We start from the raw sequence: 21146 nt of genomic DNA, 5'->3' as shown, positions 1-21146 counted from the left end.
AATTACTACGTACGTACCCACGCTCGCCTCTGCTCCTCAACTCGCACTCAGCGACAGGCTTGTTGATCAACGCCGACGCTCGTCGATGAGCGAGGAGCGAAGACTGTGAGTCAGGGTCCTCGGTCGCGCTCCCGCATTGCTCCCATCCAATCTCGATCTTGAATGCGATCTCGGCGGGGCTTTGTGAGCAACATTGTGTCGTCGCACCCTGTTGACGGCGACGACGGCGGCGGCGGCGGCGGCGGTGACGGTAGGGGGCCGGTTGCGTCCCTAAAAGGCGTGGAAAAAGAGAGCTCGAGGCGGCCTCTGTTGGGACGAAGTTCTGATGGGAACTGGTTTCAGGCCTTGGGTGCCTCGCGGGCTGCTCATACGCCGCGGACAAGTCTTGCGCTCGGACGTGCGGGCGCAGGGAAAGAGGCGAGAACGCCAAGCTGCCCGCCTCGCGAGTCGCGACCAGTCGACTCTCGTCTGTCTTTTAATTTAGCCGACGTCTCATCGTGAGGAAGGAACGACGAGACGAGATCGACTGTGGTCTCGGACAAAGAGCAGGGCGGCGGCGGCAGCAGCGGCGGCGGCCAGGAGCAGGGCCAAGGCGGATGGTGGAGACTAGACGATGCAACTCTCCCACACACACACACTTCCACTTGACCTGCCTTTGACTCCTCGTCATTCGTCACTTGCGCTCATTCTCCACAGCCCAGCCTCTTGCGACATCAAGGAGAGAGAGAGAGGGGGGCGGCGGCTCTACTGTACCAAGGAAGCTCCATTTTGACTTCAGCAGCTCCTCGACCTCGATTCCGCTCGACAAGGAGTGACGCCTTTGCTGCCCCGCCTCCCTTCATCTTCCTCAACTCTAAACGCGCGTGCCAGATGCATTGAGTCGCTCGACTAGCTCAACAACTGCAACTCTCTTCGACGACGGACCCTCGCCACCCCCCACCGAACACCATCACGACTGCAGCCTCTTCTTCGTCTCTGTCTGCCTCTTGTCTCTCTCGTTCTCTTCTCCATCGTCAACCCCATTTATCTGTGCGCGTCCACTCGCGAATGCACAGAGGCGCCCAGCAAACGCTACTCTTCTTTGACGCACAACAGCGCCCTCGTCAATAAGGACAGCAGCGGCAGCTTGCAACAGCAAAGCAGCGCCAAGCGGCAGCTATCTCACAGCCACGCTACTACGACCGCCGGACGACGACACCCAACTCAGCTCCAGCTCGAGCACGACGTCAACCTTCGTACAGCGCTCGCCTGCCCTCCCCTTTGCCCCTTGATATCGGGCAGCACGTCCGACCTTACCCGGACCTTGTCGATCCAAAGGCGACCCAGTGCGATCTTCTCAGGCTCGTCAGACGTCCTGCAGCGACGCCAACCTTAGCCGGCCCGCATAGACACGGGACAGCCAGCTAGCTAGCTCCCTCCCTCCCTCAAGAGGAGTAGAGCCAGTCTGACAGCCAGGAATCAGGCGAATTGCATCCTTGCTCCCTCTCTCCTCCTCCCCATTCATCCTCGTCAACAATAGCCGCCATCGGGCATAGTGGCTAGGCTAGTTGCAGCATCTCGCCCCCTTGATAGGCCAGGTCCCATCCACGACGCATCCCGGCGCTGCCACCCGTCTTCGCGCAGCGCACCAAGAAATCGCCGTCGCCGTCATTGTCGTTGACAAGTCGACTACGAGATCCTTCTTGCCGTCAAACCCCTTTCGACAATCTATCGTCATTTCGACGTGCAGAACCTCATCCTCTCATTCTTGGCAGCTGAGGACGATATATTATTGGCAGCCTCCCGACTGTCCCCCATTTGACACCGCCGCAGGACTTCAACGCGACAAGCACTGTCACACACGCGCCACGCGTCTTCTCCTCAGTGAGCCTCGCCATCGTTACCACACACTGCCAGCAATCGATTGCTGCAGCCGCCAGGAGCGCAGCAACACTTCCTTCACCGTCCGTGCACAACTCCGCCGCCGCGGACACCTCCCTGCAACCCCCCTCTTCCTCTTCTCCGCTGCTGGTTCCTCGGGTCTTTGGTTTCCCCACGCGTACGACCGCCTTCCGAGACTCGGGTCATTTGGAGGCTGCCAAGCACACAGATACCGATCTTGTCATAGATGTGAGTTCGATCCAGCGAGACCAAAGCAGAGCGATGCGGAGAGCGGGGAAACGGGATGTCCATCCCTGCCTTCCCTGCGGGCAGCAGCCAATCCGTCCTTCTCGGAAATAGCAGCAAACACCGCTGCTCTCGTTTGCCCGATCGCCAGCCGTCAAAGCTCTGGCTCTCGTCAGCGGGTTGCGATCAGGGCTGCGAGGGCAGCGGCGAGAGCACCGAGACCTTTGCTCTTGGCGGCAGCAAAAAGTGAGACCCTTGGGCGGCATTTAGGTGATGGAGTCTGAGCCAGAGGTCCGCGGTTTCGGTGAGACTCCTTGATGCTTGGACCATCTCGCGCACGCGCAGCTGAGGGATCTCATCGTGAAGCTTGCGTCATGCCACCCCGACTGACACTCGCTTCCTCCCATCTTCTCCTTGTTCCAAACATCTCCTCCAAAGCACAGCCACCGCTACGTTCCCACGCAGCGACTCGACCTGACTCGGTACCACCCTCGCCGACGTCGGCCGTCAAGGTTCACGTTCAACGCTATTGGCAAATCGATCTCATTCGCCGTCCGGGTACGTATTTGAGCTTGAGATTGGAAAACGCCTCTCGCTCACACAGCTCCTTCTGTCTACCGTCGAACACAGCTGCTTCGAAAACATGTCGCAAGCCATCGGCGAGCCCACCTTCACAGGCTATATGTGAGTGCGAGCGCGGGTGCGAGCGCGGGTGCGAGCGCGGGTGCGATGACAATCAAGGCGTCGTGGGAGACGACTGACCCTCCTTCTCGCCCGCGCTGCCGCAGTTCGAGCACTCACGATGCCCTTCTCATTTTCGAATGCGTTCGCCGTGGCATCATGCCCAAGGTGCCGCGTCGATTGAGAGACGACGAGCGCAAGCTCATTCGCAGCGGGTCGGTGTTCGTCTTTGACGAGCATGAGAGCGGCATCAAGAGATGGACGGATGGTCTGCTGTGGAGTCCCAGTCGTATTCTGTGGAACTTTCTGGTGAGTTGCGCGCCGGCGACGAAGAACCAATTCATCTTGTCGTGACGCTAATCACGGCGCCATGGCCACCCCTGCATAGGTCTATCGCCAGATTGAAAAGAAGTCGAGCAAGGGACAAGACGCCACGGCATCCACCTTGGCTACCTCGGACCTGTCGATCGATCCCTTGGCTCACGGCTTTGGCACCGGTAGCGACTCTGCGCCAAGCTCGACGAGAACTTCTCCAGTTCAAGCGCGTCTGGGCTTTCCCCAACACGACATCAAGGGACGCGGACGAGCAGTGAGCAGCGCGTCCGACTCGGCGTCGGTCTGGTTCGACGGAGGAGCTCCTGCGACATCCTCGCAGTGGTACTCGCCGCAATCCCAAGGCATGTCCTCTTCTTACAACGCCGCTGCGGCCGCCTTGCCATCACACGCGTCCCACTCTGCGGCGCGTCGCGAAGCCGACCTCGAGCGCGCCCTCGTAGGCAGCCTGCGGAACAGCTACCCATTCGCAAAGGACGGCCTCTGCAAGAAGACGATTTCGATTCAAGTCGACGGATCCACTCAGCATCTCGTCTCGTACTACAAGGTCGACGACGTCCGCAACGGCCGCCTTCGCACGCCCCTCTCGCTGCCAGAGATCTCTGGTCTCCATATTTCGCCCATCATCCTTCAAAAGTCAAACTTCCGTAACCCGCCGGACATCGAGGTGATGCCGGACGGATCGCTCCGATACCGCGGTGATGGCAGCGAGGCGTCGCGCAGAGCAGGAGCAGGGACTGGATCGGGAAGTGATGGTAGCGACGGCAGAAGCGCACATGCGGGCATGCAGTCACCCGGCATGATGAACCTCGGCATGGACCCAAGATACTACGCAGGTCCGGACTCGGTGTCAATAGGAGGAGGAGGAGGGTTCCCACGGCGACTCTCCATTGGGACGCTCTCACGTGATGGACGAGGCGGTGTCACGGGAGGGTCGAGGATTAGCGGCAACAGCCGGTACGAGCCATATCCGCTACCAGGCTCTCGACCTAGCCTCTCGATGGGCACATCCGGGGAGGCTTCGCCGATGGAAGCAGGTGGCGGATCAGCATCGTGGTTTGGCGGATCTTCTTCCGCACTCGGCGTGGGAGCCCCTGTACGACACCGCAACACGTTCAGCGTACGAGACCATCCCGGGCCATTCCCTCTCGGCGGCAGCGGCATCGACGACGGTAGCAGCAGCTGGGGTGGCATGAAACATGACGATAGTCAACCATCGCCATCCTTCCAGAATCGTGTCCTCCCTTGGACATCTGCAGCTCAGCATACACTCGCCGGCAACGAGGCCCTCGGTCGACCACGAGGAGCGACGACGGGCACTTGGCACTCTCACTCAAGCCATGCGACCCTCCGGGACTCTTTCCACACTGGAGGAGGCGGCTCGTCTACGGGAAGCAGCGATGCAGGCTTCCCGGGGACCACCTTGGGCTTGAGCGGCATGAAGATTGCCAATGGCGATGGGCGGCCAGTCTCTGCTCATCATCAGCCCCACAATTCGTCAGGTCTCCCTGCCATGCTCGGCTCCAATCTCGATCATCAACAGCAAGTCGCCGCACATTCTGCCAGCCTCGAGAACCTCGCCCACTCTGCGGGGTTCCGTGACCCGTCTGCCTACGATCTCAAGGCCAGTAGAAGCGCTGAGGGCAATATATCATGGTCACCAGCTGCAGCTCAGAATCAGAATCAGAATCTGGCCCCCGTCTACGGCCAGCCCTCCGTCATGATGGGCGAGACGCCTGAGACGTCCAAGTACATGTCTTATCAGCAGCAGCAGCAGTCACAGCAGCCGCGATGGCAGGAGCAGACCGGGTCGACGGACCAGCAGCACTATTGGTACAGCAATGGCGGTAACGAACACCAAGGATCTGGCCTCGACGTCTACGGCAGCCGCACACCGGGCCGCGTCGCCCAGCCCTACAACAGCTCGCCTCAGCAAATGGCGGCTCCTTCCCAGCAGCAGCAGCACTACGCGCTGTCTCAACAGCAGCACAACAACATCGACCCTTCTGCGGGGGACCTCGGGCCTATCATGCTCACTCGCCCTTCGACGGCAGACCGCTACGGTAACGGCGACGGTGATGGTGGCAACTCGAGCTTTGTGCAATGAGATGGGTCCGTCGGGCGTGCACGCCCCTACGCTCGACGGTCCCTCACCTTGCGGTGCTCCCCACCATCACTACTCGCGCAATGATGGCCCCCCCATTGAAATCACTTCATCACCTCTCTCGGCTCCTCGCATTTCCCCAACTCATCGTCGTGTCCTTGTCTCTTTTCTCTTTTCACTTGAGCCGGGTCGAACTCGATCTCCTCAAACGGAGCATGTCTCGTTCGCCTCGTCATGCATACACGATGCCTTGATCGGCTTTTGACGTTTTTCTCCTCTGTTGGTCTCTCTTCTCGAGTCACTTGAATACCAATTTGCAGGTCGACTTCAACGCGGCAGCGAATGAGACCGGTGTGGCGGGGCGGAGGCGAGGCGGAGGCGGAGCTTGGCCGCCTCACCGTCTGACGCCATCCCCTTGGGTCGGCAAGACGGCGGCAACGTGCTCGCCTCACCTCGACGCTCAGCAGTCTCAACGAGGCTGTGATCTCAATCGACAGGAGTAATTGAGGGCCAAGGCGACCATCGGCGTTCATTCTAGCGTGCGTTAAGAGCGGAAAGGAGCAGCTGATCCTTTCATCGCTACCAAGGCTCCAGACGGGCGCGACCATGGCTTGCTCTTCTGAGCATGCCGTTGCCCTGACTTCTATCTCAACATCTCTTTGAGCTGGCAGAGGCAAACTCATACCATGAGGCCCGCCAAGTCTATACTCCTTCTGGCAGCGACGCTAGGAGCAGCGTTGGCTCAAACATCGGCGGCTCCCTCCAGCGCGGCCCCCTCGACTCTCGCCGATGCACCCCTCCTCCTCTCTTGGACGCCGCCTCTCAGCACTCGCGGCCGCTACGTCGTCGATGCCATTGGTAAGCGCTTCCACCTGCGCAGTGGCAACCTACACGGCGCATCAGGCACCTATCTTGGCCGCGGCGACTACGACGATGCTGCCAACCATCACGCGGGCGAGGTGGCCTATCAAACCATTCTCTGCTTGGATCGCAAGCCTCTCGACGACCTGGTAGACGACATCATCGCGCTTGGCGTCAATTCGATAAGACTGCCTTTCTCGAATGAGATGATTCACGCCGAGGCATACGTGCCTGATAAGGCGCTTGGGGCAAACCCGCAGCTACGGAACAAGACGCCGCTGGAGGTATTCGATGAGGTGATCAAGGCATTGACGAAGAAAGGGCTGGCTGTGATCCTCAACAACCACACGGTCAAGAGTCTATGGTGCTGCGGGCTGGATCAGAATGCCAGGTGGAACGATGCTCAATCTACTGAGCTCTGGATCCGGGATTGGGTGTACATCGTCAGCCGCTACGCCAACAATTCCCGCGTCGTTGGCACAGCGCTGTACAAGTGAGTGAGAAGCAGATCGGTCGAACACAGTACGCTAAAGCTGACCTCGCGCAACGCCTCCTCACGTGCAGCGAGGTACGTCGCGACCTCTTCACCGACCCGATCTGGGGTGGAGGAGGTGACCCTGATTGGTACACGGCCTCGATGATGGCTGCATCACGCATCCAACGCGAGGCAAGCCGCGACGTCTTGATCGTAATCGAGGGCATCAATTGGGTTGGCGTCCCCATCCCTTCGCTGCCTCACTACCGGCCCGAGCTTGATCCTGTCCGACATCTCTCACACGCGCTGCCCTACCCCGACAAGCTCGTGTACAGCTCGCACTTCTATGCCTATACCGGCCCAAATGCTACAGGTGCAGGTGGTGGCTTTGGGTCTACAAATGATCCGACTTATGGCGACCTGAGCACGGAGAAGCTTCGCAGCACGTTCAACGCCCTGGCGGGCTACGTAGCCACCGCCGTAGACGCCGTTCAGCAACATTACACGGCGCCGGTTTGGATTTCTGAATTTGGTGTCGGCGGACGCAACGATTTCTCTGCGGTAGATCGACGCTGGTGGGCCAACTTTACGCAAATCCTCAGGGACGGCGATCTGGACTTTGCTGTTTGGCCGCTGCTGGGGTGGCAAGAGAATGGTCAAGGTGACTTGTGGGCGTTGAACGCCTACGACTCGCAAGGAGCCAAGCTTTCGATTCTCGACTCGGGAGACTGGAGGCTCAGCGGATGGCGCAATCTCACAAATGACTCGACGTACAGCCGCAACGATGCGGTGGAGCCGGTGGAAGTCTGGAGAATGCTGGCGCCTGATTGGGGATCACAGCAACAGAGTAATTGGCTTCTCACCCACAACCCATCTCAGTCTGGCTCGAACAAGGCTTCGTGCCCGGACGGTCTGCGCTTACAGGGCTTGAGCCATACGCCGAACCCGCGTGGACTCTGCACCGACGTCCACTTCGGTCGCAACCTCTGGGATGCCACGAACGACCTGACCGTAGTGCAGTCGCAGCAACATGTCTCCAAGGACTGGGCGCGCGGCTATACGAAATTTGAGTGCCCCTCGCGCTCCTTTCTCGTAGGCTACTCGTACTCTGCTCCGATGAGCAAGTCCGCCGTCTGCGCGCCAATAGTCAGCGAGGCGCCGACGACCAATGCTACCCTGGCCATGCGGCGCACTGTGTGGTTCGACGGAGGTAGCAACGCTGCGGCAACGGTTCATGGTGACTTTGCAGGACCAGGTACCAGCGCAGGAGCCTGCGATGAGGGGGAACTTGCCGTGGGCTATGCGTTCACCAACAAGGGCAAGGTGGGTGGACCTCCCGCTGCGCTACTGTGCGAGAGCTACGATGGGAAGCAGAGGGAGGGAGGCCAAGCATCAGGAGCAGCCAGCAGAGGCATTGCGCTGCTCTTGTCTTTCATTGCAATGGCGGTGACTTCACTCATGCTCAGGGCGTGAGTGAGGCGTGGAAATGCATCGACTTTTAGCGTGTAGAGAGTGTGTAGCGAGCGCGTAGCGAGCGTGTGGCCATCAAAGTACAAGAGTAAGGGTATCGAGGACTGATCCGCGAAAGTGAATGAAGAAGGAGCATGATCTCACGCTGCTGCCTTATGTCCCGCTCTCCCATCGAAGGTGGTGCATCGGCAACGAGTCCGGGTCGACCTTGTCCCCATCAACCCCTTGCTTCGTTTCGCAACGCTTCGTTTTGCGCATCGATGCTGTCCTCTCGAGCCAGGAGGGCGGGCTCTCATCGTGTGACATGCGTGCCATAGCCGCAGCGGCTACGACGGCTGCTGTATGAGGCGAGACGGTAGCTGCGCTCGAGGACGCGCGACGGTTCCGCGAGTTGATGTCCAAGCTACGCCTCGCGTCTACGCTCCTGCGCAGCACCTCGTCCGATACAGGGAAGACGACGTTTTTGCCCTTGGCGGAGACGACGTAGGTCATCTTGTTGGTGGTGAGGTGATGGAGCTGAGCATAAAGGAGGGGCAGGATGCCGTAGAGCAGACCGGCAGGGATAGCCGTGTAATCCAGTAGGGCTCGGGGCCATCTACGTTCAGCGAGCTGGTGGGCTCGGATGCCTAGATAGCGAGTAGGGACCTGGCCAAGACTGCCCGCCGTTCGCCACGAAGCAATGACGGCGTCGGATCGAGCCCAGCGTGCCTTGGCGGCCTCGGCATGGTAGAAGTCGTGAATCGCGCACATGACGATCGTGGCCAGGATGCCGAGCGCTCCAAGAAGGCGGGCCGTGTTCATGGCGCAGAGAATCAGGTCCGGCATCATCCACTGCGGCTGATAGCCTGGTGCGAGATCTGAGGGCAGATCAGCCGTAGCAGCGAAGGGCGTGACTTGCAGAGCATGCTTGCACATGGCCCAGGTGCATTTGCGCGAATACGGGTCGACGAGGGAGATGGTACCGTTGCGGTGAACGACGGCGGGCAACAGGGTGAGAACAAACATCATGACAAAGACGTGAGCGACCATGAGGTGAGCCTGGCGCGCGGGAAGACAGACGTCAGCTATGCGCGAGTCGATAGCTTCAAGCAGCGCGGCGGCTGCGCTTACCTCGTAGAGCCTCGTGTGGAGGACAATGAATCGGAAAGCTCGTCGCAGCGGCTTGGCAGAATCGTCGACGTAGCCACTCGCCATGAACTGCTTGCGTTCATCCACCTCCTCGATGTCCTCTTGATCGTCATCGATGGCAAAAGACACACGAGGGTGAAGTGGCTTGGGCGCAACGGTAGGAGGATCGAGCTGGCCCACCTTTTCTCCCTTTTCCTCCTCAACGCTGTAGGCCGTACTTGTTGAGCCGCTCGGGGATGGTGTACGCTGGTCAAAGGCAGAAGGTGGCAGCAGCGTGGCTTCGACGTCCATGCCCTCGTCACCGACACAGGTTGAGCCTGGGCTGCTCTCGACGGTCTGAAGCGCCATGTACGCGGCGGTGCTCTGTTGCGATGGCCCAAAGGCGCCAGTCAGGGTGCGATGCCATGTATAGCCCCAGTCGAGGCTGCCCCACAGATGTCGGCATGCTTGCGTCCACCGAGCCTTCATGTCATTGACGTAGTTGGCGATCGGGCCCTTTGCTGGCGCTCCTACGACGTTGCACTGTGATGCTGGCGAGTAGACGGTGACCGAGATGACGTTGCCGCGCGTCTCGTAGAGGGCTTTGCAGTAGAAGTGGAGGTCCTCGCCGATGGCCTCTGGTCCTGCGTCCCAGTAACCGCAGTACTCGGCGAGTTGCATGCTGACAGCGTAGGCGGAAGTTGGGATTTTGCATTGACTCGACGGGTAGATGCCACCAATACCGGCACAAGACCAGAAGATGTCCGTGGCGCGAGTGAAGATGGGGACCTCGGCGCAGTTGCGGTCAAAGACGATGGGCGGGACAAACATCCTGGTGGTGCGGGCGGCGTGGGTGGCGCGTGCCGCGCGAGCAATGAGTCAATACAGGCGTGCCATGATCACGACGACCCGCTCCGACCTACATTCGGGCTCGTTCGTGCTGGGGAGCCAAAGCAAACTTGACGGCACAGGCAAGGAAGAAGTCGGCGGCAAAGGCGGTATCGGCGTCCATTGCCGTGATGATGCTTTGCGAGTGGTGGCGCTCTGGAATTCGGTTGACGAGAAATCGAGCTGCCCAGTTGACATTCGACGACTTGCCTGCTGCTTCGCCTACGATGTTGCCGGGGTGCAAAGAGAAATCAATGTCACGGAAGGCTCCACGAGCGCGGTAGCCGTCTACGATGGCGCGAGCCTTGGTGACGCCTCCTGCCTCGCGCTCTTCCATGCCTAGGCAAACCCAGTAGTTCGTCGAGGCCATGGGATGCGAGGCCAGAATATCAAGGGTCTGAGGATGTGTGTCGGTCAATACGATGCGTAACCGCGCTGCCGCCTTCCCCCGGGCCGGCTCACCTCGCGTAGCGTTGCCAGGTCCTCCTTGTAAGCCGGCAAGATGATCCCATGCTGGACGTCGCGGTAGTTGAGGACTTCATGTTGCGCTCCCTTGACACCACTCTCCCACTCGAGAGCCCAGTCAGTCAACGAGTGCTTCTTGACGCCCTGCCAAGCGGCATAGATGCCGTACGCCGTGCGCGTCTGGCAGAGGACAAAGACTATGTGCGTGCCTACGAGGACAAAAGCGCAGAGTCGAGGGCAGACGATGGGGCCTAGAAGAGCGAGGAGGACGACGAGGAAATGAGTGAGGAAGGGAACTCGCTGAAGAATCCACCGCAGAGCCGCTGAGATGGTCGAGGCGACTTCCTGACGGACCGTCCACGAGAAGGGACGGCGAGAAGGCATCGCGATGAGGGCAGCGCAGTGAGGGTGGCGAGGAGTTGAGAAGGAGCGTAACTAAATTGCAGAAGAGGAGGGGAGAGGATCGCGGCGACGGCTGGCACAGCCTATGCTGACTAGCAATCAACGGCCGTCGCGACCCCCGCGTACCATGGCGCGCGGGCGCGCCCGTGGCCCTCTTGATCGACACCGTGCGCTCAATCGCCCTCGCTTCCAGGGCCGCTCAACGAGCGCCCGACCCGCTCGACATGAGGAGCACCATCGGGAAAATAGGGCATCTCTCAATCGCCGTGCGTGGCGTTGCAGCACCGAAATAGGCATGGCGAGCAAGCCGTACCATGGCGTCCGTCCTTCTGGGTGCTCCGCTTCTTCTCCGCCTGCACTGCCACGTTCGCTCTCGAGCGTCAACGTCCGGTGGATGCACGGCCGGCAGCCTACCCGCGGGACTGGCGCAGGTGTTGCGATGCGTTGCTTGCGATGCGTTGCCTGCGTTGCGTTGTACTGCGCTGCTTCGACAGCGAGCTATCAAGGGGCGGGGGTAACACCATCTCATGCAAAGCAAAACAAGGCGTTTGAGCGTGCGTCGATGGCGTCAATGGCGCGGAGCGTGGCCAGGCGCGAACGTCGCGTGGCGACCGGAGCCCCGAGGGGAGGCGGAAGTGGGCCAGACGCACGAGAGCCAACACCCAGCTTGAGCCACCGCCCCACTCTCGCCTCATCTTGCTTCCACACCACACCATCAATCACGACGACCATGAGCAATACCCAGTCACATCAGGCACTTGCGCCGCTCCGCAATCAAGCAATGTCGCACCAACGCTAGCACAGCCCGACCGTCATGCTGAGCAAGAGCAAGCACTCGCCATCACCGCCGTGAGCAGGGGGAGACCGCCGTCAGGAACAAGCCGTGCTCAGCAACCGCGCTGATCACCCGCAATCAACACCCGCGCTCAGCACTCGCGCCCAGCACACACGCTCAGCACACGCTCAGCACCTGCAATCACCTGCCCTGGCCAGCACATCCGCACGGCGACGGCTCATCTGCCAGCAAGAACAAAGACAAGGCCAGCGAGACGGGCTGTGTAGCAACTTGGCTTCGCTCCATCCACTCCTCGCCACTCGTCCTCGTGCACCTCATCGCACCATCTCACACTGCTGTCGCTCTTCTTCCACCTCGCTCGACCTGTACCACACCGTCCACCTGTCCGTCTCTGACCGCTCGGTGCCCGGTCTCACCGCGCCGTGCTGGTATCGAATCTCCACTCGGTGTCGACGACTCAGCACGCCGTCTCTCCCTCGCCTGGAGTCCGCGACAAGCTCAAAGTCTAGCAACGGCCTGCGCACCGGTCTGTGCACCGACCTGCGCACCGACCTGCGCACCGGCCGAGTCAGGCCTGGCGAGGCAAGGCTAGGCACACGTGCTTCACCCTATCGCACCTCCTTTCTCTTTCACGGCCTTGTCCTCCCACGCGCCGCGCGCACGTCGAAGTCTGTCGCTACTCCAAGCTTCCAAGCTAGCCATCAAGCTCCATCTGTTCATCAACTTGTACCAGCAGCACTCTCCTACCGGCTCCCCCACCGTGCTCAGCACCTCATCCGTGGCTTCATCGCGTCACCCTCGTCACCTCGTCGCACCACGCTCGTGGCTTCCGTAGGAGCTGGTCAAGCCGTCCTGGCGTCCGTCAAGGTCACGCTGCTCGCAAAAGGCACGCCCGTGTTCGGGCATTATAGCGAGTCAGGTGGGTGCGACTACAACGAGTGAGGTTGAGTGTCACGGCTGAGCAGTTGCTGACCCGCACCTCTTCCCCTTCCTCGCAGTACGCGACACGGCGCCAACGCCAACACCACGCTGCCTAGCTTCACGCCTCCCAGCTCTCTGCGCCATCACGCAGAAGGCACGGCTGAACGGCTCAAGCCCACGATGCGTCTCGCAAGTCTCGACGGTAGACACCTTCGACGCTCGCAGGCTCCTCCACGGCGACGGTCTCGTTATCAATGACAGAGCAGAGACTTACTGCGACATTGATACATTGAGTGAGTGGATTCGTCTAAGCGCTGACATGAGCCGCCACTCACGACCCCACTCTTCTTCCCCACCGCCGCAGTCCGGAGCTCAAGAAGGGTGATCAAGTCTTCTCCTCTCACGACGTGGAGCTCGACTACCTGCAGTCGCCCGCCAACGCGCAAACCTCTGGTCGCCTCCACGCCGCCCTGCATCGTTGGCACACACCCTCACGCTCTCTCACTACAGCCTGAGTCGCGACATGTCATCAACGACGGCTAGCACCGACGGTGGCAGCCCAGCCAGCTTCGCTATCTTCGCGCTGAGGCAGGGCACAGAGCCACCATCAATGACTCTGCTCCCCCTCGTCTCCGTCGGCACTCAGCGTGGCTACCCGAGCTCCTCACTATCAACCTCGAGTCAACGGCGAAACACCTCTCTGATGCCTTACGCGCACAGTGATACGCCATCAATAGTCTCTCACTAACTCATGGTAGAGAAGACAGGAGGGCACGGTGGAAGGCCCAGCCGATTGCTCTCGGCGAGCTCGATGGAAGCAACCACACCTGAGTTCTCCCACCCGTGATCGCATCCCTCACACACTCAAAATGCCGTCTGTCGACCCACTACGAAACGCCGCTGCCAGCAACGCTTTCCAGCACCCACCCCAGCCAATCTCCGTCGCCGCCCCTCCCAGCCGCGATCTTTGGGCCGCCGCCGAGCGCCTCGAGCCGGCTGCTGTCCGGGCGATTCTGGCGTCTATGAAGCCGGCATACGAGGAACTGGTTCTCGCCGCCGCTGCCAAGGAGGATCACGAGCAGAAGCTGGGTCGCAGTCTCGACCGCCTTGAGGCCGCGACCTTCAAGGCATCGTTCTTGCAAGTCCGCCTAGCATACTCCCTCGCTAGCGTGACCAAATACGTGCCGCCTGACCGTTCTGTCGCCCCCGTGGCCGCCAACACGGAGCCCATGATCTTCGGATCGGGCAGGTGGAGCGGCAAGATGCCCAAAAAGTTTGACTGGAGCGACGGGATCCTCGAGGCACTCGAGGACCTTTGGCACGTCTTCTCGGAGAATGAGGCAGATGGCCTGAGGGACATTACTTCCTTCCTTTGGAAGCAACACTTCAGATGCGGCAAAGCGACGCCAGGCCTGCAGCGTGACGCGCAGACGGGCAAGATCACGCACGTCCTGTGGGAGCCTTCCCTAAAGCAAGTTGCGGCCGCCGCCGACGTACGACTGGTCGCCCCCTCAGCCCGTCTCCAACGCCGCCCCTCCTAGCCACGCACTTTGAGAAACAGCCAAGCGACTCGAGCCCGCTACCGCGAGGGAGGTCCTAGACGCCTCGGAGCATGTGCGAGCTGAGATGAAGCTTTGCGCTGCCGCCGTCAAGGAGGAAGGAATCGTGCTCAGTCGCAAGTTGGCTCTCAGCGAGCTCGATGGAAACAACTCAACCACACCTGAGTTCCTCCTTACCCTATTCGCACCATCACCAGCTCCAACGATTGATCCTATCACACACTCAATATGCCGTCGGTCGACACCATTATGGACGCCTCGGCAGAAGGCGCCTTCAAGTCGCCTCCTCCCGCCGCCAGCGACGCTCTCTGGGAGGCCGCAGAGCGACTTCAGCCCAGTGCAGTCAAGCACCGTCCCAAGTTGGCTCTCAGCGAGCTCGAGGTCAACAAATCAATCACACCTCCTCGACTCGCCGCTCCTCGCCGCTCCGCTCCTCGCCTCTTGGCCTGTCGCCTCCTTCGATCTTCGCTCTACCAACAACACCTCGCTGCTCACACAGTGCCATCAGTGGACCCCCTACGCAACGCCGCGGCCGAGCTCGCCTTCAGCTCGCCCCCTCCTCCCATCCTCGGCGCCCTTGCTCCTAGCGACGCTCTTTGGGCCGCAGCCAGGCGCTGCGAGCCGGATGCAGTCAAGCAGCTGATGGATGGAATGGAGCCCATCCGAGCGGAGATGAAGCTCTGCGCAGATGCCTCGAAGACCACGAGAGGGCCCTCCACCACAAGCTCGACAAGCGGGAGGTCGCCATCTTCACGAGCTCCTTCAAGCAGACTAGGGAGGCCTACGCGCTTGCGGGCCGGGGCAGGTTCAAGATCCCTGTCCGCAAAGTCACCCGCTCTGCTAACGCGGAGCCCATGCTCTTTTGCGCTGGCCGCTGGAGTGGAAGGCGACCGCTGAAATACGATTGGAGCAAGGAGGTCTTCGATGGCGTTGAGGACTTGTGGCACGTCTTCTCGGAGAACCAGGCGGACGGTGGTCGCCTCAAGGACGTTGCTTCCTTCATCGGAGGACGCACGATCATGAGTAAGGCGAGTCCCACGGCAAGGCGATCTGGTCTGGCTTCTTTTTACCTACACGTGCTGCGCTCTGCTGTTGGGTCGTCAGCTCGACGCCGTTGAGGCCAAGCGATTCCGAGGCTCCTTCAAGCAGGTCCGTACCGCTTACGGTATGGCCAGCACAATGGGCTTCAAGATCCCCGCCCTCGGCAAAACGCAGACCAAGAACACCGAGCCTACGCTCTTGGCAAGCGGTCGCTGGAGCAGCTCGGTTCCAAAAAATACGACTGGAGCCGAGAGATCCTCAACGCGCTTGAAGAGCTATGGCACGTATTTGCGGAGAACGGTAGCGATGGTGGTCGGCTGAAGGACGTCGCTTCGCTCATCTGGAAGCACCACTAGCGCGCGGGCAAGGCGACGGCGGGGTTGCAGCAAGACTCGAGGACGGGCAAGGTGTCGCACGTCGTGTGGGAGCCCTCGGTCAAGGAGATTACCGACGCCGACGGCTTCGTGTTGGTGGGGCGTGATGGTTTTTGTGACGACATGAGGAGCTTCCGTGAGTAGCAGCCATCCTTGCGCCTGTGTCTTGAGAGTCCGGCAGCTGACCTCTAGCAACCCTTCGCCCGCGCAGTCTATCTCTTCTCAAACGCTCGACCCACGGCCATGATTCTCTACGTCTTCGGCGATGCGAAGGGAGGCGCCAAGTTCGAAGCTCGCACGGTGCAAGACTACCTCGAGATGGCGAGCGACCCGGCCAAGCGCCATGGCGAGCTGATGCACCAAATGGTGATTGGCGAGTCCCGCCGAGGGACGCTTCACAACGCGGTTGCGATGGCTCCGGAGATCAAGAGGTACCAGTTCTTCACGGAGCCCAACCTCCAATACCGCCCAACGCAAGACAGCGTCGGCAAGGTGAGCAAGACACGGCTCTACGGTTCGAGAGCGTCCTGGCTGACTCACTTCTACCCACGCAGCGTCGCTCCGCTTCGACCTCATCTATCGTCCAGAGGAGGGTCATCGGCGAGCCCATCAAGACGACCAGGGAATTCAAGAAGACGATGAGGATCCTATGGTCGCATCCGATCGCCGACACGCCCCCCCCGTCACCGATCTTGGCTGTTGCGGGACCATCCACCCTGCCTGCCGCCCTTCCCAAGCCTGCAGCCGCTCTCTCGTTGTCGTCATTCTCGCCCGCCGCTGGCCCTCCTCCTCCTCCTCCTCCTCCTCATCATCATCGCCTGCCGCCGTCGCCGTCGCCTCCTCGTTTCTGGCTGCCGCCATCTTCTCGCACGCTCGGCCCACGGCCATGATCCTTTACATCTTCGGCGATGCCAAGGCGGGGCGCCATGTTTGAGGCTCGCACGGTGCAAGAGTACTTGGAGATGGCAAGCGACCCGGCGAGGCGCAAAGGCGAGCTGATGCACCAGATGGTCATCGGCGAGTCCCGCCGCCAAGTGCACCATCTTGGCTACGCCATGGCCCCGGAGACCCACAGGCACCAGTTCATGGCGACCGAGGGTCAGACGTACGACCTGTCTGAGCATACGCTTGGTAAGGTAAGTCAGACTCGACGCTGCGACTTGATGCTGTCCTCACTCACCGCTCTTCATCGCCCGCACAGCGCCGCCCTGCCGTGGGTTCGTCCTTCGTTTCGAGGACAGTGCTTGGAGAGCCCATCCTCTCCACAACACAATTGCTCAAGACCATGAGGATTATGTTGTCGCACCCTCTCTCGGATTCGCCCCCGTCCTCGCCGATCCTGGAGGTGGCGCCCCCGTCCGCCCCCGTCTCCGCCGTCGCCGCCGCTGGTCCCTCGACCTCCTCCTCATCTCCTGTCACCGCCGCCGCCTCCTCCTCCTCCGTCCTGGCCGCCGCTGGCCCGTCCGCCTCGTCCTCATCATCAGCCATCGCGCTACGCTCAAGAATTGCCCTCGCCGCCGCTCCCCGCCCATCGCCCTCTACCTCGTCGTCATCATCCTCAGCCATCGCCGGACCCTCAACGCTGCAGCCTGTCGCCCCCGCTGCTTCCTCGTCCAAGCTCCTGGCAGCGCGCAAACGCCTCTCGCTGGACGACCCCATGAGCTTCTTGGCGATCAAGAAGAGGCCATGGACGGACATGGACTACCCGGACTCGGATATGGACTTGCGGGCGAAGAAGCTGCGGTGGATCCAGTCGCCCGATGGAGAAAGGGTGGCCCTGCTCCGTGAGGCCGAAACAGAGGAGAGGGAGAGGCAGCGGCAGCAGCAGCAGCAGCGAGGGCAAGCTGATTCGATGGGTCCATAGGAGGATGTCTGGGGTGAAGCGAGAGGGCGAGCTGATGCACCAAATGGTCATCGGCGAAGCTCGTCGTGGGACGTACTCGCTTGGCTTCGCGATGGCGCTGGAGACGCACAGATACCAGGTCTTTGCCACAAAGGACCTCCAGTACCACCCAACGGAATTTACGGTTGGGAAGGTGAGCGAGACGCGGCTCTACGCCTCGAGACGCTCTTCGCTGACCACTCACCCGTGTCGTCGCAGCGTCGCCCGGCCTCGAGGTCGTCCTTCGTCCAGAGGAGGGTCATCGGCGAGCCCGTCGTCAGCAGCAAGGAGTTCTGCAAGACCATGAGGATCACCATGGCGCACGCCCTGCCCGACGATTTGCCCTCCCCGTCGCCGATCCTGGCCGTCGCGGGACCTTCGACCCTGCCTGCCGCCCGCTCCGCCGCCTCGTCTACATTCGGCGCCTCACGCTCGTCCAGCGCCGTCTCCTCTGCCAAGCCTGGCCCCTCGTCGTCGTCATTCTCGCTCGTCGCCGGTCTTTCCGCCTCCGCCTCCTCATCGTCCTCCTCCTCGACCGCAGCGGGATCTTCGACCCTCCGCGCTGCCGCCCCTGCACCACGCGCCGGACCTAGCTCGAGCGGTCCCTCGGACGAGTGGTCGCCGTCGAACCCCTTGGCCTTCAAGATGCTCAGGAAGAGGCCATGGTGCGATGAGAATGGGGAAGATGAGGACCCGGAGAAGCTCTCAAGGAAGAAGAGGCTCTGGGAATCAAAACGATCGGCAAAGCCCGTCGCGAGGTAGATCACCTTGGTCCCGCAATGGCCCCGGAGACGAAGAGGTACAATCTGTTCGAGAACAAGCGCCTCACGCCCGCCCAACAGAGCACACGATTGGCAAGGTGAGCATGCGCGATGCGATCGCGAGTACAAACCATCCTCGCTGACTCACCTCGACCTGCAGCGTCGTCCAGCCTCGCGGCCATCCTTCGTCCAGCGACAATTCCTCGGCGAGCCCGTTGTCAAGACCACGCAGTTCACCACGGAGATCAGGATCACTCTGGCGCACCTGATCGACGATTCGCCCTCCTCCCCGCCGATCCTGGCCGCTGCAGGACCGTCGGACTGGAAGACTGCCGCCGCCTCCCGCTCCTCTTCCTCATCGCTGGCCGTTTCGGGCCCGTCCACCCTCGCCGCTGGCTCGTCCTCGTTCCTGCCCATCGTAGGTCCCTCTGTGGCCTCCTCCTCGCCCTCCTCCTCCTCCTCCTCCTCCTCCTCCTCGCCCTCCTCCTCGCCCTCCTCCTCGCCCTCCTCCTCCTCCTCCTCCTCCTCCCCCTCTTCGTCGTCGGCCGCCGCTCCTCGTCCATCGTCAGTTTCCCGTGCTGCTGGCCCTTCCAGCTCCTCCTCCTCTTCGTCGTCGGCCGCCACTGGTCGCCCCGCTCTTGCGCCTGCACATCTCAACAGCCGCGGCCGGGGCGATCGAATCTCGCCGCACGACTCCATGGGCTTCTTGGCGATCAACAAGAGGCCTTGGACGGATGTTGAGCACGAAGATCCCGAAGTCAACACGAGGATCAAGAAGCTGCGCTGGGCGCAGATGCCTTGGGGGAAGAAGAGGGCCCTCCTGGCTGAGGCCGAGATGGAGGAGGAGCAGCAGCAGCAGCAGAAGCAGCAGAAGCAGCAGCAGCAACAGGAGAGGAATGGCGGCGCCGTTGGGGAGGAGGCTGACTGGGAGGATGAAGATGAGGATGATGATGAGGAGGAGGATTCGGAGATTGCCCCGCCGAGCGCTGTGCCTCTGCGCAACCGTGTGAACGCCGATTTGTCTGGCTGGACGAAAGAGGCGAAGGCTCAACGCGCCAATGTGCAGAGGCGCCTGGCGAGGGCCAGGAGGATGGCTGGTGGGCCAACGAGGGCGTACGAGAGGCGAGGAGGTATGACGGAGGAGGAAAAAAGGGCCAAGAAAAGGGAGATTGATGACAGGAGTTTCGTCAAAAGGAGCGCAGAGAAGAAAGCGCTCGCGGCTGCTAGTGGGAGCAGGGTGCGCCCAGCGTAGTATTCGAGGGAGTACCCAGTAGTACGTGTAGGTCTCGACAACGGGACAAGCCCCGACCACTCGCCTACACCTTCCTTCCTCGTGCCAGCGTACCTTCTCCCTCAAACTCGCCTCAATGTCACCACTCGCTCCCTCTCAACGACGGCAACGGACCAACCTGCGAGGCCTGGACGGCGAGGGATATCCTGCAGATAATCATCAGTCGCAAGTCAAGAAAGGGCAAGCTGGCCACGCCGCTGCTCGCCCGTGCTGCCTGGACACGGCTCTCCGAGTCCAATCACTAAGGCGTTGAGATGCAACAAAAGGCAATGGACGATCTACTCGCCTCCATCTTTCCATCACAGACCTTCACGATGAAGATGAGAGCGTCAAGCAAGAAAGTGTCGACGACCTGGCCTCTGCCCGGCCTACCCACAGCAGCACCGTCAAGAAGGAGAATCAGGAGGGAAGCCAACTCGCCCAGCCAATCGCGAACGACTGGCGAGTCTTCGGCCCTGCCCTCGTCCCCGACGAGTACTCTCCCGCTCGTGAGTGGGTCGAGACAGCCTCCCTCCGACATCAATCGCGCCAAGATGCCTGGCAAGAGGCTCCTCGGCATGACGGCAGCGGAGAAGGAGGAGAGGCTCAAGCAGCAGTGGCGAGAAAACACAGCTGCCAAGCGGGTACCTCGTGGGGAGATGACGCCCGACGAGAGGGAGGTAGACTCGCTGCCGTACTCTGTTTGCTTTTTCTTCGCGCCAAGCGCCTCTTCTACTCCATTACCATCATCATTATCATCATTATCAATTGCTTCGAATTGTGCTTGTCCGATGACTTCGCAAGCATCTCAGTCTCATTGCCCATCTTCCCCTCTACGAGTCCATTGACGCTGCATCTATGATGACCATTCATGGGCGGCGTACTCGCAGCGCAGACACTTTCCCAGCATGGTGCCGCGACAGCACGACCTCGCACCTCTCCGGGGCTCTCCGGCCAACTTACGCCGCCCTGTTCTGAGCCACCGCGTACCATGGATCACTTTCCCAGGCGGAACGACCGTCTCCCGCTCCCTCTTCAGCGCAGTCGCCGCAACATCCCTGAGGCCATGCTTGAGTGCATCGGAGCTGTGCCTGTGTTGTCCCTGCACTTCAACGCAAAGACTCGGGCTCTCCACCTCTGCGCAGGTCATCCTCAACCTCGCTCGCGTGCACACGCCGTAGCAATATCAAATCGTGCGTATTTGACGCATTGCCCGCATGCCCGCGACGCTAATCACCAGCGCCACCGCGTCGAGTTTTCCCTTCCCTCTGCTCATTGTCAGTGATGGCTCATCGCAGCTCCAAGGGCAGTGGTGAGCACGCCTTCTCGCCGTGGCAAGGAGACTTTCTAGGTGACTGCAGTTGAGAAGGAGACCGCATGTTTGCTAGTGTAGAGCACTTGTGTAGCTGAAGACGATGTAGTGATTGCATTGCCGCCTCTGACTGCACCACAGCATCGAAGTGGTGACACTGCCCCCCTTGCTAAGCCACTGCGCTCAGAGTTTGAGCTGGGCATTGGGACCGACTTGAAGCGCTGCGCAGCGAAGGGGCTTTTTGCGTTGATTAGGAGGGCCGCAGCAGCAAGTCGGCCGCGTGGTTGTATGCTGCCAGCCGTGGTGGATGAGCATCGACCTGTGATTCTACGGGCACA

At 61.0% G+C, this 21146-nt stretch overlaps 9 protein-coding genes across 9 annotated transcripts; 8 read left to right on the top strand and 1 right to left on the bottom strand.

Annotated features, from left to right (window-relative positions):
• The first annotated feature begins 2525 nt into the window (after positions 1-2525).
• On the top strand, positions 2526-5097 carry BDZ90DRAFT_33007 (hypothetical protein). The gene is made up of 5 exons (XM_025509503.1): positions 2526-2664; positions 2737-2790; positions 2895-3096; positions 3176-4622; positions 4919-5097. Exons 2-5 carry the CDS (start codon positions 2750-2752, stop codon positions 4969-4971), a joined length of 1743 nt encoding a protein of 580 aa, XP_025365687.1. The 5' UTR covers positions 2526-2664; positions 2737-2749; the 3' UTR covers positions 4972-5097.
• A 493-nt stretch (positions 5098-5590) lies between these two features.
• BDZ90DRAFT_32809 (cellulase) lies at positions 5591-8108 on the top strand. Its single transcript, XM_025509502.1, has 2 exons — positions 5591-6578; positions 6650-8108. The coding sequence occupies exons 1-2, from the start codon at positions 5911-5913 to the stop codon at positions 8031-8033; spliced, it is 2052 nt and encodes a 683-aa protein (XP_025365686.1). The 5' UTR covers positions 5591-5910; the 3' UTR covers positions 8034-8108.
• A 75-nt stretch (positions 8109-8183) lies between these two features.
• On the bottom strand, positions 8184-10923 carry BDZ90DRAFT_277476 (hypothetical protein; the record flags this gene model as incomplete). Its single annotated transcript, XM_025509010.1, has 4 exons — positions 10488-10923; positions 10061-10422; positions 9141-9969; positions 8184-9068 (listed from the first exon to the last, which is right to left on the bottom strand). Exons 1-4 carry the CDS (start codon positions 10872-10874, stop codon positions 8184-8186), a joined length of 2463 nt encoding a protein of 820 aa, XP_025365685.1. The 5' UTR covers positions 10875-10923.
• Positions 10924-11451: 528 nt separating this feature from the next.
• BDZ90DRAFT_34402 (hypothetical protein) lies at positions 11452-13315 on the top strand. The gene is made up of 4 exons (XM_025509510.1): positions 11452-11741; positions 11823-12607; positions 12687-12902; positions 12974-13315. Exons 1-4 carry the CDS (start codon positions 11707-11709, stop codon positions 13150-13152), a joined length of 1215 nt encoding a protein of 404 aa, XP_025365684.1. The 5' UTR covers positions 11452-11706; the 3' UTR covers positions 13153-13315.
• Positions 13316-13478: 163 nt separating this feature from the next.
• BDZ90DRAFT_258109 (hypothetical protein) lies at positions 13479-14150 on the top strand (the record flags this gene model as incomplete). Its single annotated transcript, XM_025508035.1, has 1 exon — positions 13479-14150. The coding sequence occupies one exon, from the start codon at positions 13479-13481 to the stop codon at positions 14148-14150; it is 672 nt and encodes a 223-aa protein (XP_025365683.1).
• Positions 14151-14273: 123 nt separating this feature from the next.
• On the top strand, positions 14274-15200 carry BDZ90DRAFT_33390 (hypothetical protein). Its single transcript, XM_025509506.1, has one exon. The coding sequence runs from the start codon at positions 14397-14399 to the stop codon at positions 15063-15065; it is 669 nt and encodes a 222-aa protein (XP_025365682.1). The 5' UTR covers positions 14274-14396; the 3' UTR covers positions 15066-15200.
• A 418-nt stretch (positions 15201-15618) lies between these two features.
• Positions 15619-16941, top strand: BDZ90DRAFT_33948 (hypothetical protein). Its single transcript, XM_025509508.1, has 4 exons — positions 15619-15719; positions 15795-16075; positions 16138-16719; positions 16785-16941. Exons 1-3 carry the CDS (start codon positions 15707-15709, stop codon positions 16471-16473), a joined length of 630 nt encoding a protein of 209 aa, XP_025365681.1. The 5' UTR covers positions 15619-15706; the 3' UTR covers positions 16474-16719; positions 16785-16941.
• BDZ90DRAFT_33909 (hypothetical protein) lies at positions 16018-17878 on the top strand. The gene is made up of 4 exons (XM_025509507.1): positions 16018-16075; positions 16138-16719; positions 16785-17619; positions 17685-17878. Exons 2-3 carry the CDS (start codon positions 16492-16494, stop codon positions 17445-17447), a joined length of 891 nt encoding a protein of 296 aa, XP_025365680.1. The 5' UTR covers positions 16018-16075; positions 16138-16491; the 3' UTR covers positions 17448-17619; positions 17685-17878.
• On the top strand, positions 17742-19625 carry BDZ90DRAFT_34376 (hypothetical protein). Its single transcript, XM_025509509.1, has 3 exons — positions 17742-18324; positions 18387-18703; positions 18821-19625. The coding sequence occupies exons 1-3, from the start codon at positions 18136-18138 to the stop codon at positions 19476-19478; spliced, it is 1164 nt and encodes a 387-aa protein (XP_025365679.1). The 5' UTR covers positions 17742-18135; the 3' UTR covers positions 19479-19625.
• Positions 19626-21146: the final 1521 nt, after the last annotated feature.

The sequence above is a fragment of the Jaminaea rosea genome, assembly GCF_003144245.1.
Source record: "Jaminaea rosea strain MCA 5214 unplaced genomic scaffold BDZ90scaffold_1, whole genome shotgun sequence".
Taxonomy (NCBI): Eukaryota; Fungi; Basidiomycota; class Exobasidiomycetes; order Microstromatales; genus Jaminaea; species Jaminaea rosea.
This window is presented reverse-complemented; position numbering and strand designations above follow the sequence as displayed.

What these genes read in the sequence shown, in the direction of transcription:
- BDZ90DRAFT_33007 (XM_025509503.1), top strand. Translation starts at nt 2,750, where the DNA reads ATGTCGCAAGCCATCGGCGAGCCCACCTTCACAGGCTATAT. An exon ending in CCCACCTTCACAGGCTATAT is followed by an intron (nt 2,791 to 2,894) that starts GTGAGTGCGAGC and finishes GCGCTGCCGCAG; the next exon opens with TTCGAGCACTCACGATGCCC. An exon ending in GTATTCTGTGGAACTTTCTG is followed by an intron (nt 3,097 to 3,175) that starts GTGAGTTGCGCG and finishes ACCCCTGCATAG; the next exon opens with GTCTATCGCCAGATTGAAAA.
- BDZ90DRAFT_32809 (XM_025509502.1), top strand. Translation starts at nt 5,911, where the DNA reads ATGAGGCCCGCCAAGTCTATACTCCTTCTGGCAGCGACGCTAGGAGCA. An exon ending in GTTGGCACAGCGCTGTACAA is followed by an intron (nt 6,579 to 6,649) that starts GTGAGTGAGAAG and finishes CCTCACGTGCAG; the next exon opens with CGAGGTACGTCGCGACCTCT.
- BDZ90DRAFT_34402 (XM_025509510.1), top strand. Translation starts at nt 11,707, where the DNA reads ATGCTGAGCAAGAGCAAGCACTCGCCATCACCGCC. An exon ending in AAGCACTCGCCATCACCGCC is followed by an intron (nt 11,742 to 11,822) that starts GTGAGCAGGGGG and finishes ACCCGCGCTCAG; the next exon opens with CACTCGCGCCCAGCACACAC. An exon ending in CGGGCATTATAGCGAGTCAG is followed by an intron (nt 12,608 to 12,686) that starts GTGGGTGCGACT and finishes CCTTCCTCGCAG; the next exon opens with TACGCGACACGGCGCCAACG.
- BDZ90DRAFT_33390 (XM_025509506.1), top strand. Translation starts at nt 14,397, where the DNA reads ATGCCGTCGGTCGACACCATTATGGACGCCTCGGCAGAAGGCGCCTTC.
- BDZ90DRAFT_33948 (XM_025509508.1), top strand. An exon ending in CGCAAGACAGCGTCGGCAAG is followed by an intron (nt 16,076 to 16,137) that starts GTGAGCAAGACA and finishes CTACCCACGCAG; the next exon opens with CGTCGCTCCGCTTCGACCTC.
- BDZ90DRAFT_33909 (XM_025509507.1), top strand. Translation starts at nt 16,492, where the DNA reads ATGCCAAGGCGGGGCGCCATGTTTGAGGCTCGCACGGTGCAAGAGTAC. An exon ending in CTGAGCATACGCTTGGTAAG is followed by an intron (nt 16,720 to 16,784) that starts GTAAGTCAGACT and finishes TCGCCCGCACAG; the next exon opens with CGCCGCCCTGCCGTGGGTTC.
- BDZ90DRAFT_34376 (XM_025509509.1), top strand. Translation starts at nt 18,136, where the DNA reads ATGAGAATGGGGAAGATGAGGACCCGGAGAAGCTCTCAAGGAAGAAGA. An exon ending in CAGAGCACACGATTGGCAAG is followed by an intron (nt 18,325 to 18,386) that starts GTGAGCATGCGC and finishes CTCGACCTGCAG; the next exon opens with CGTCGTCCAGCCTCGCGGCC. An exon ending in TCCTCCTCCTCCTCCTCCTC is followed by an intron (nt 18,704 to 18,820) that starts GCCCTCCTCCTC and finishes TGGCCCTTCCAG; the next exon opens with CTCCTCCTCCTCTTCGTCGT.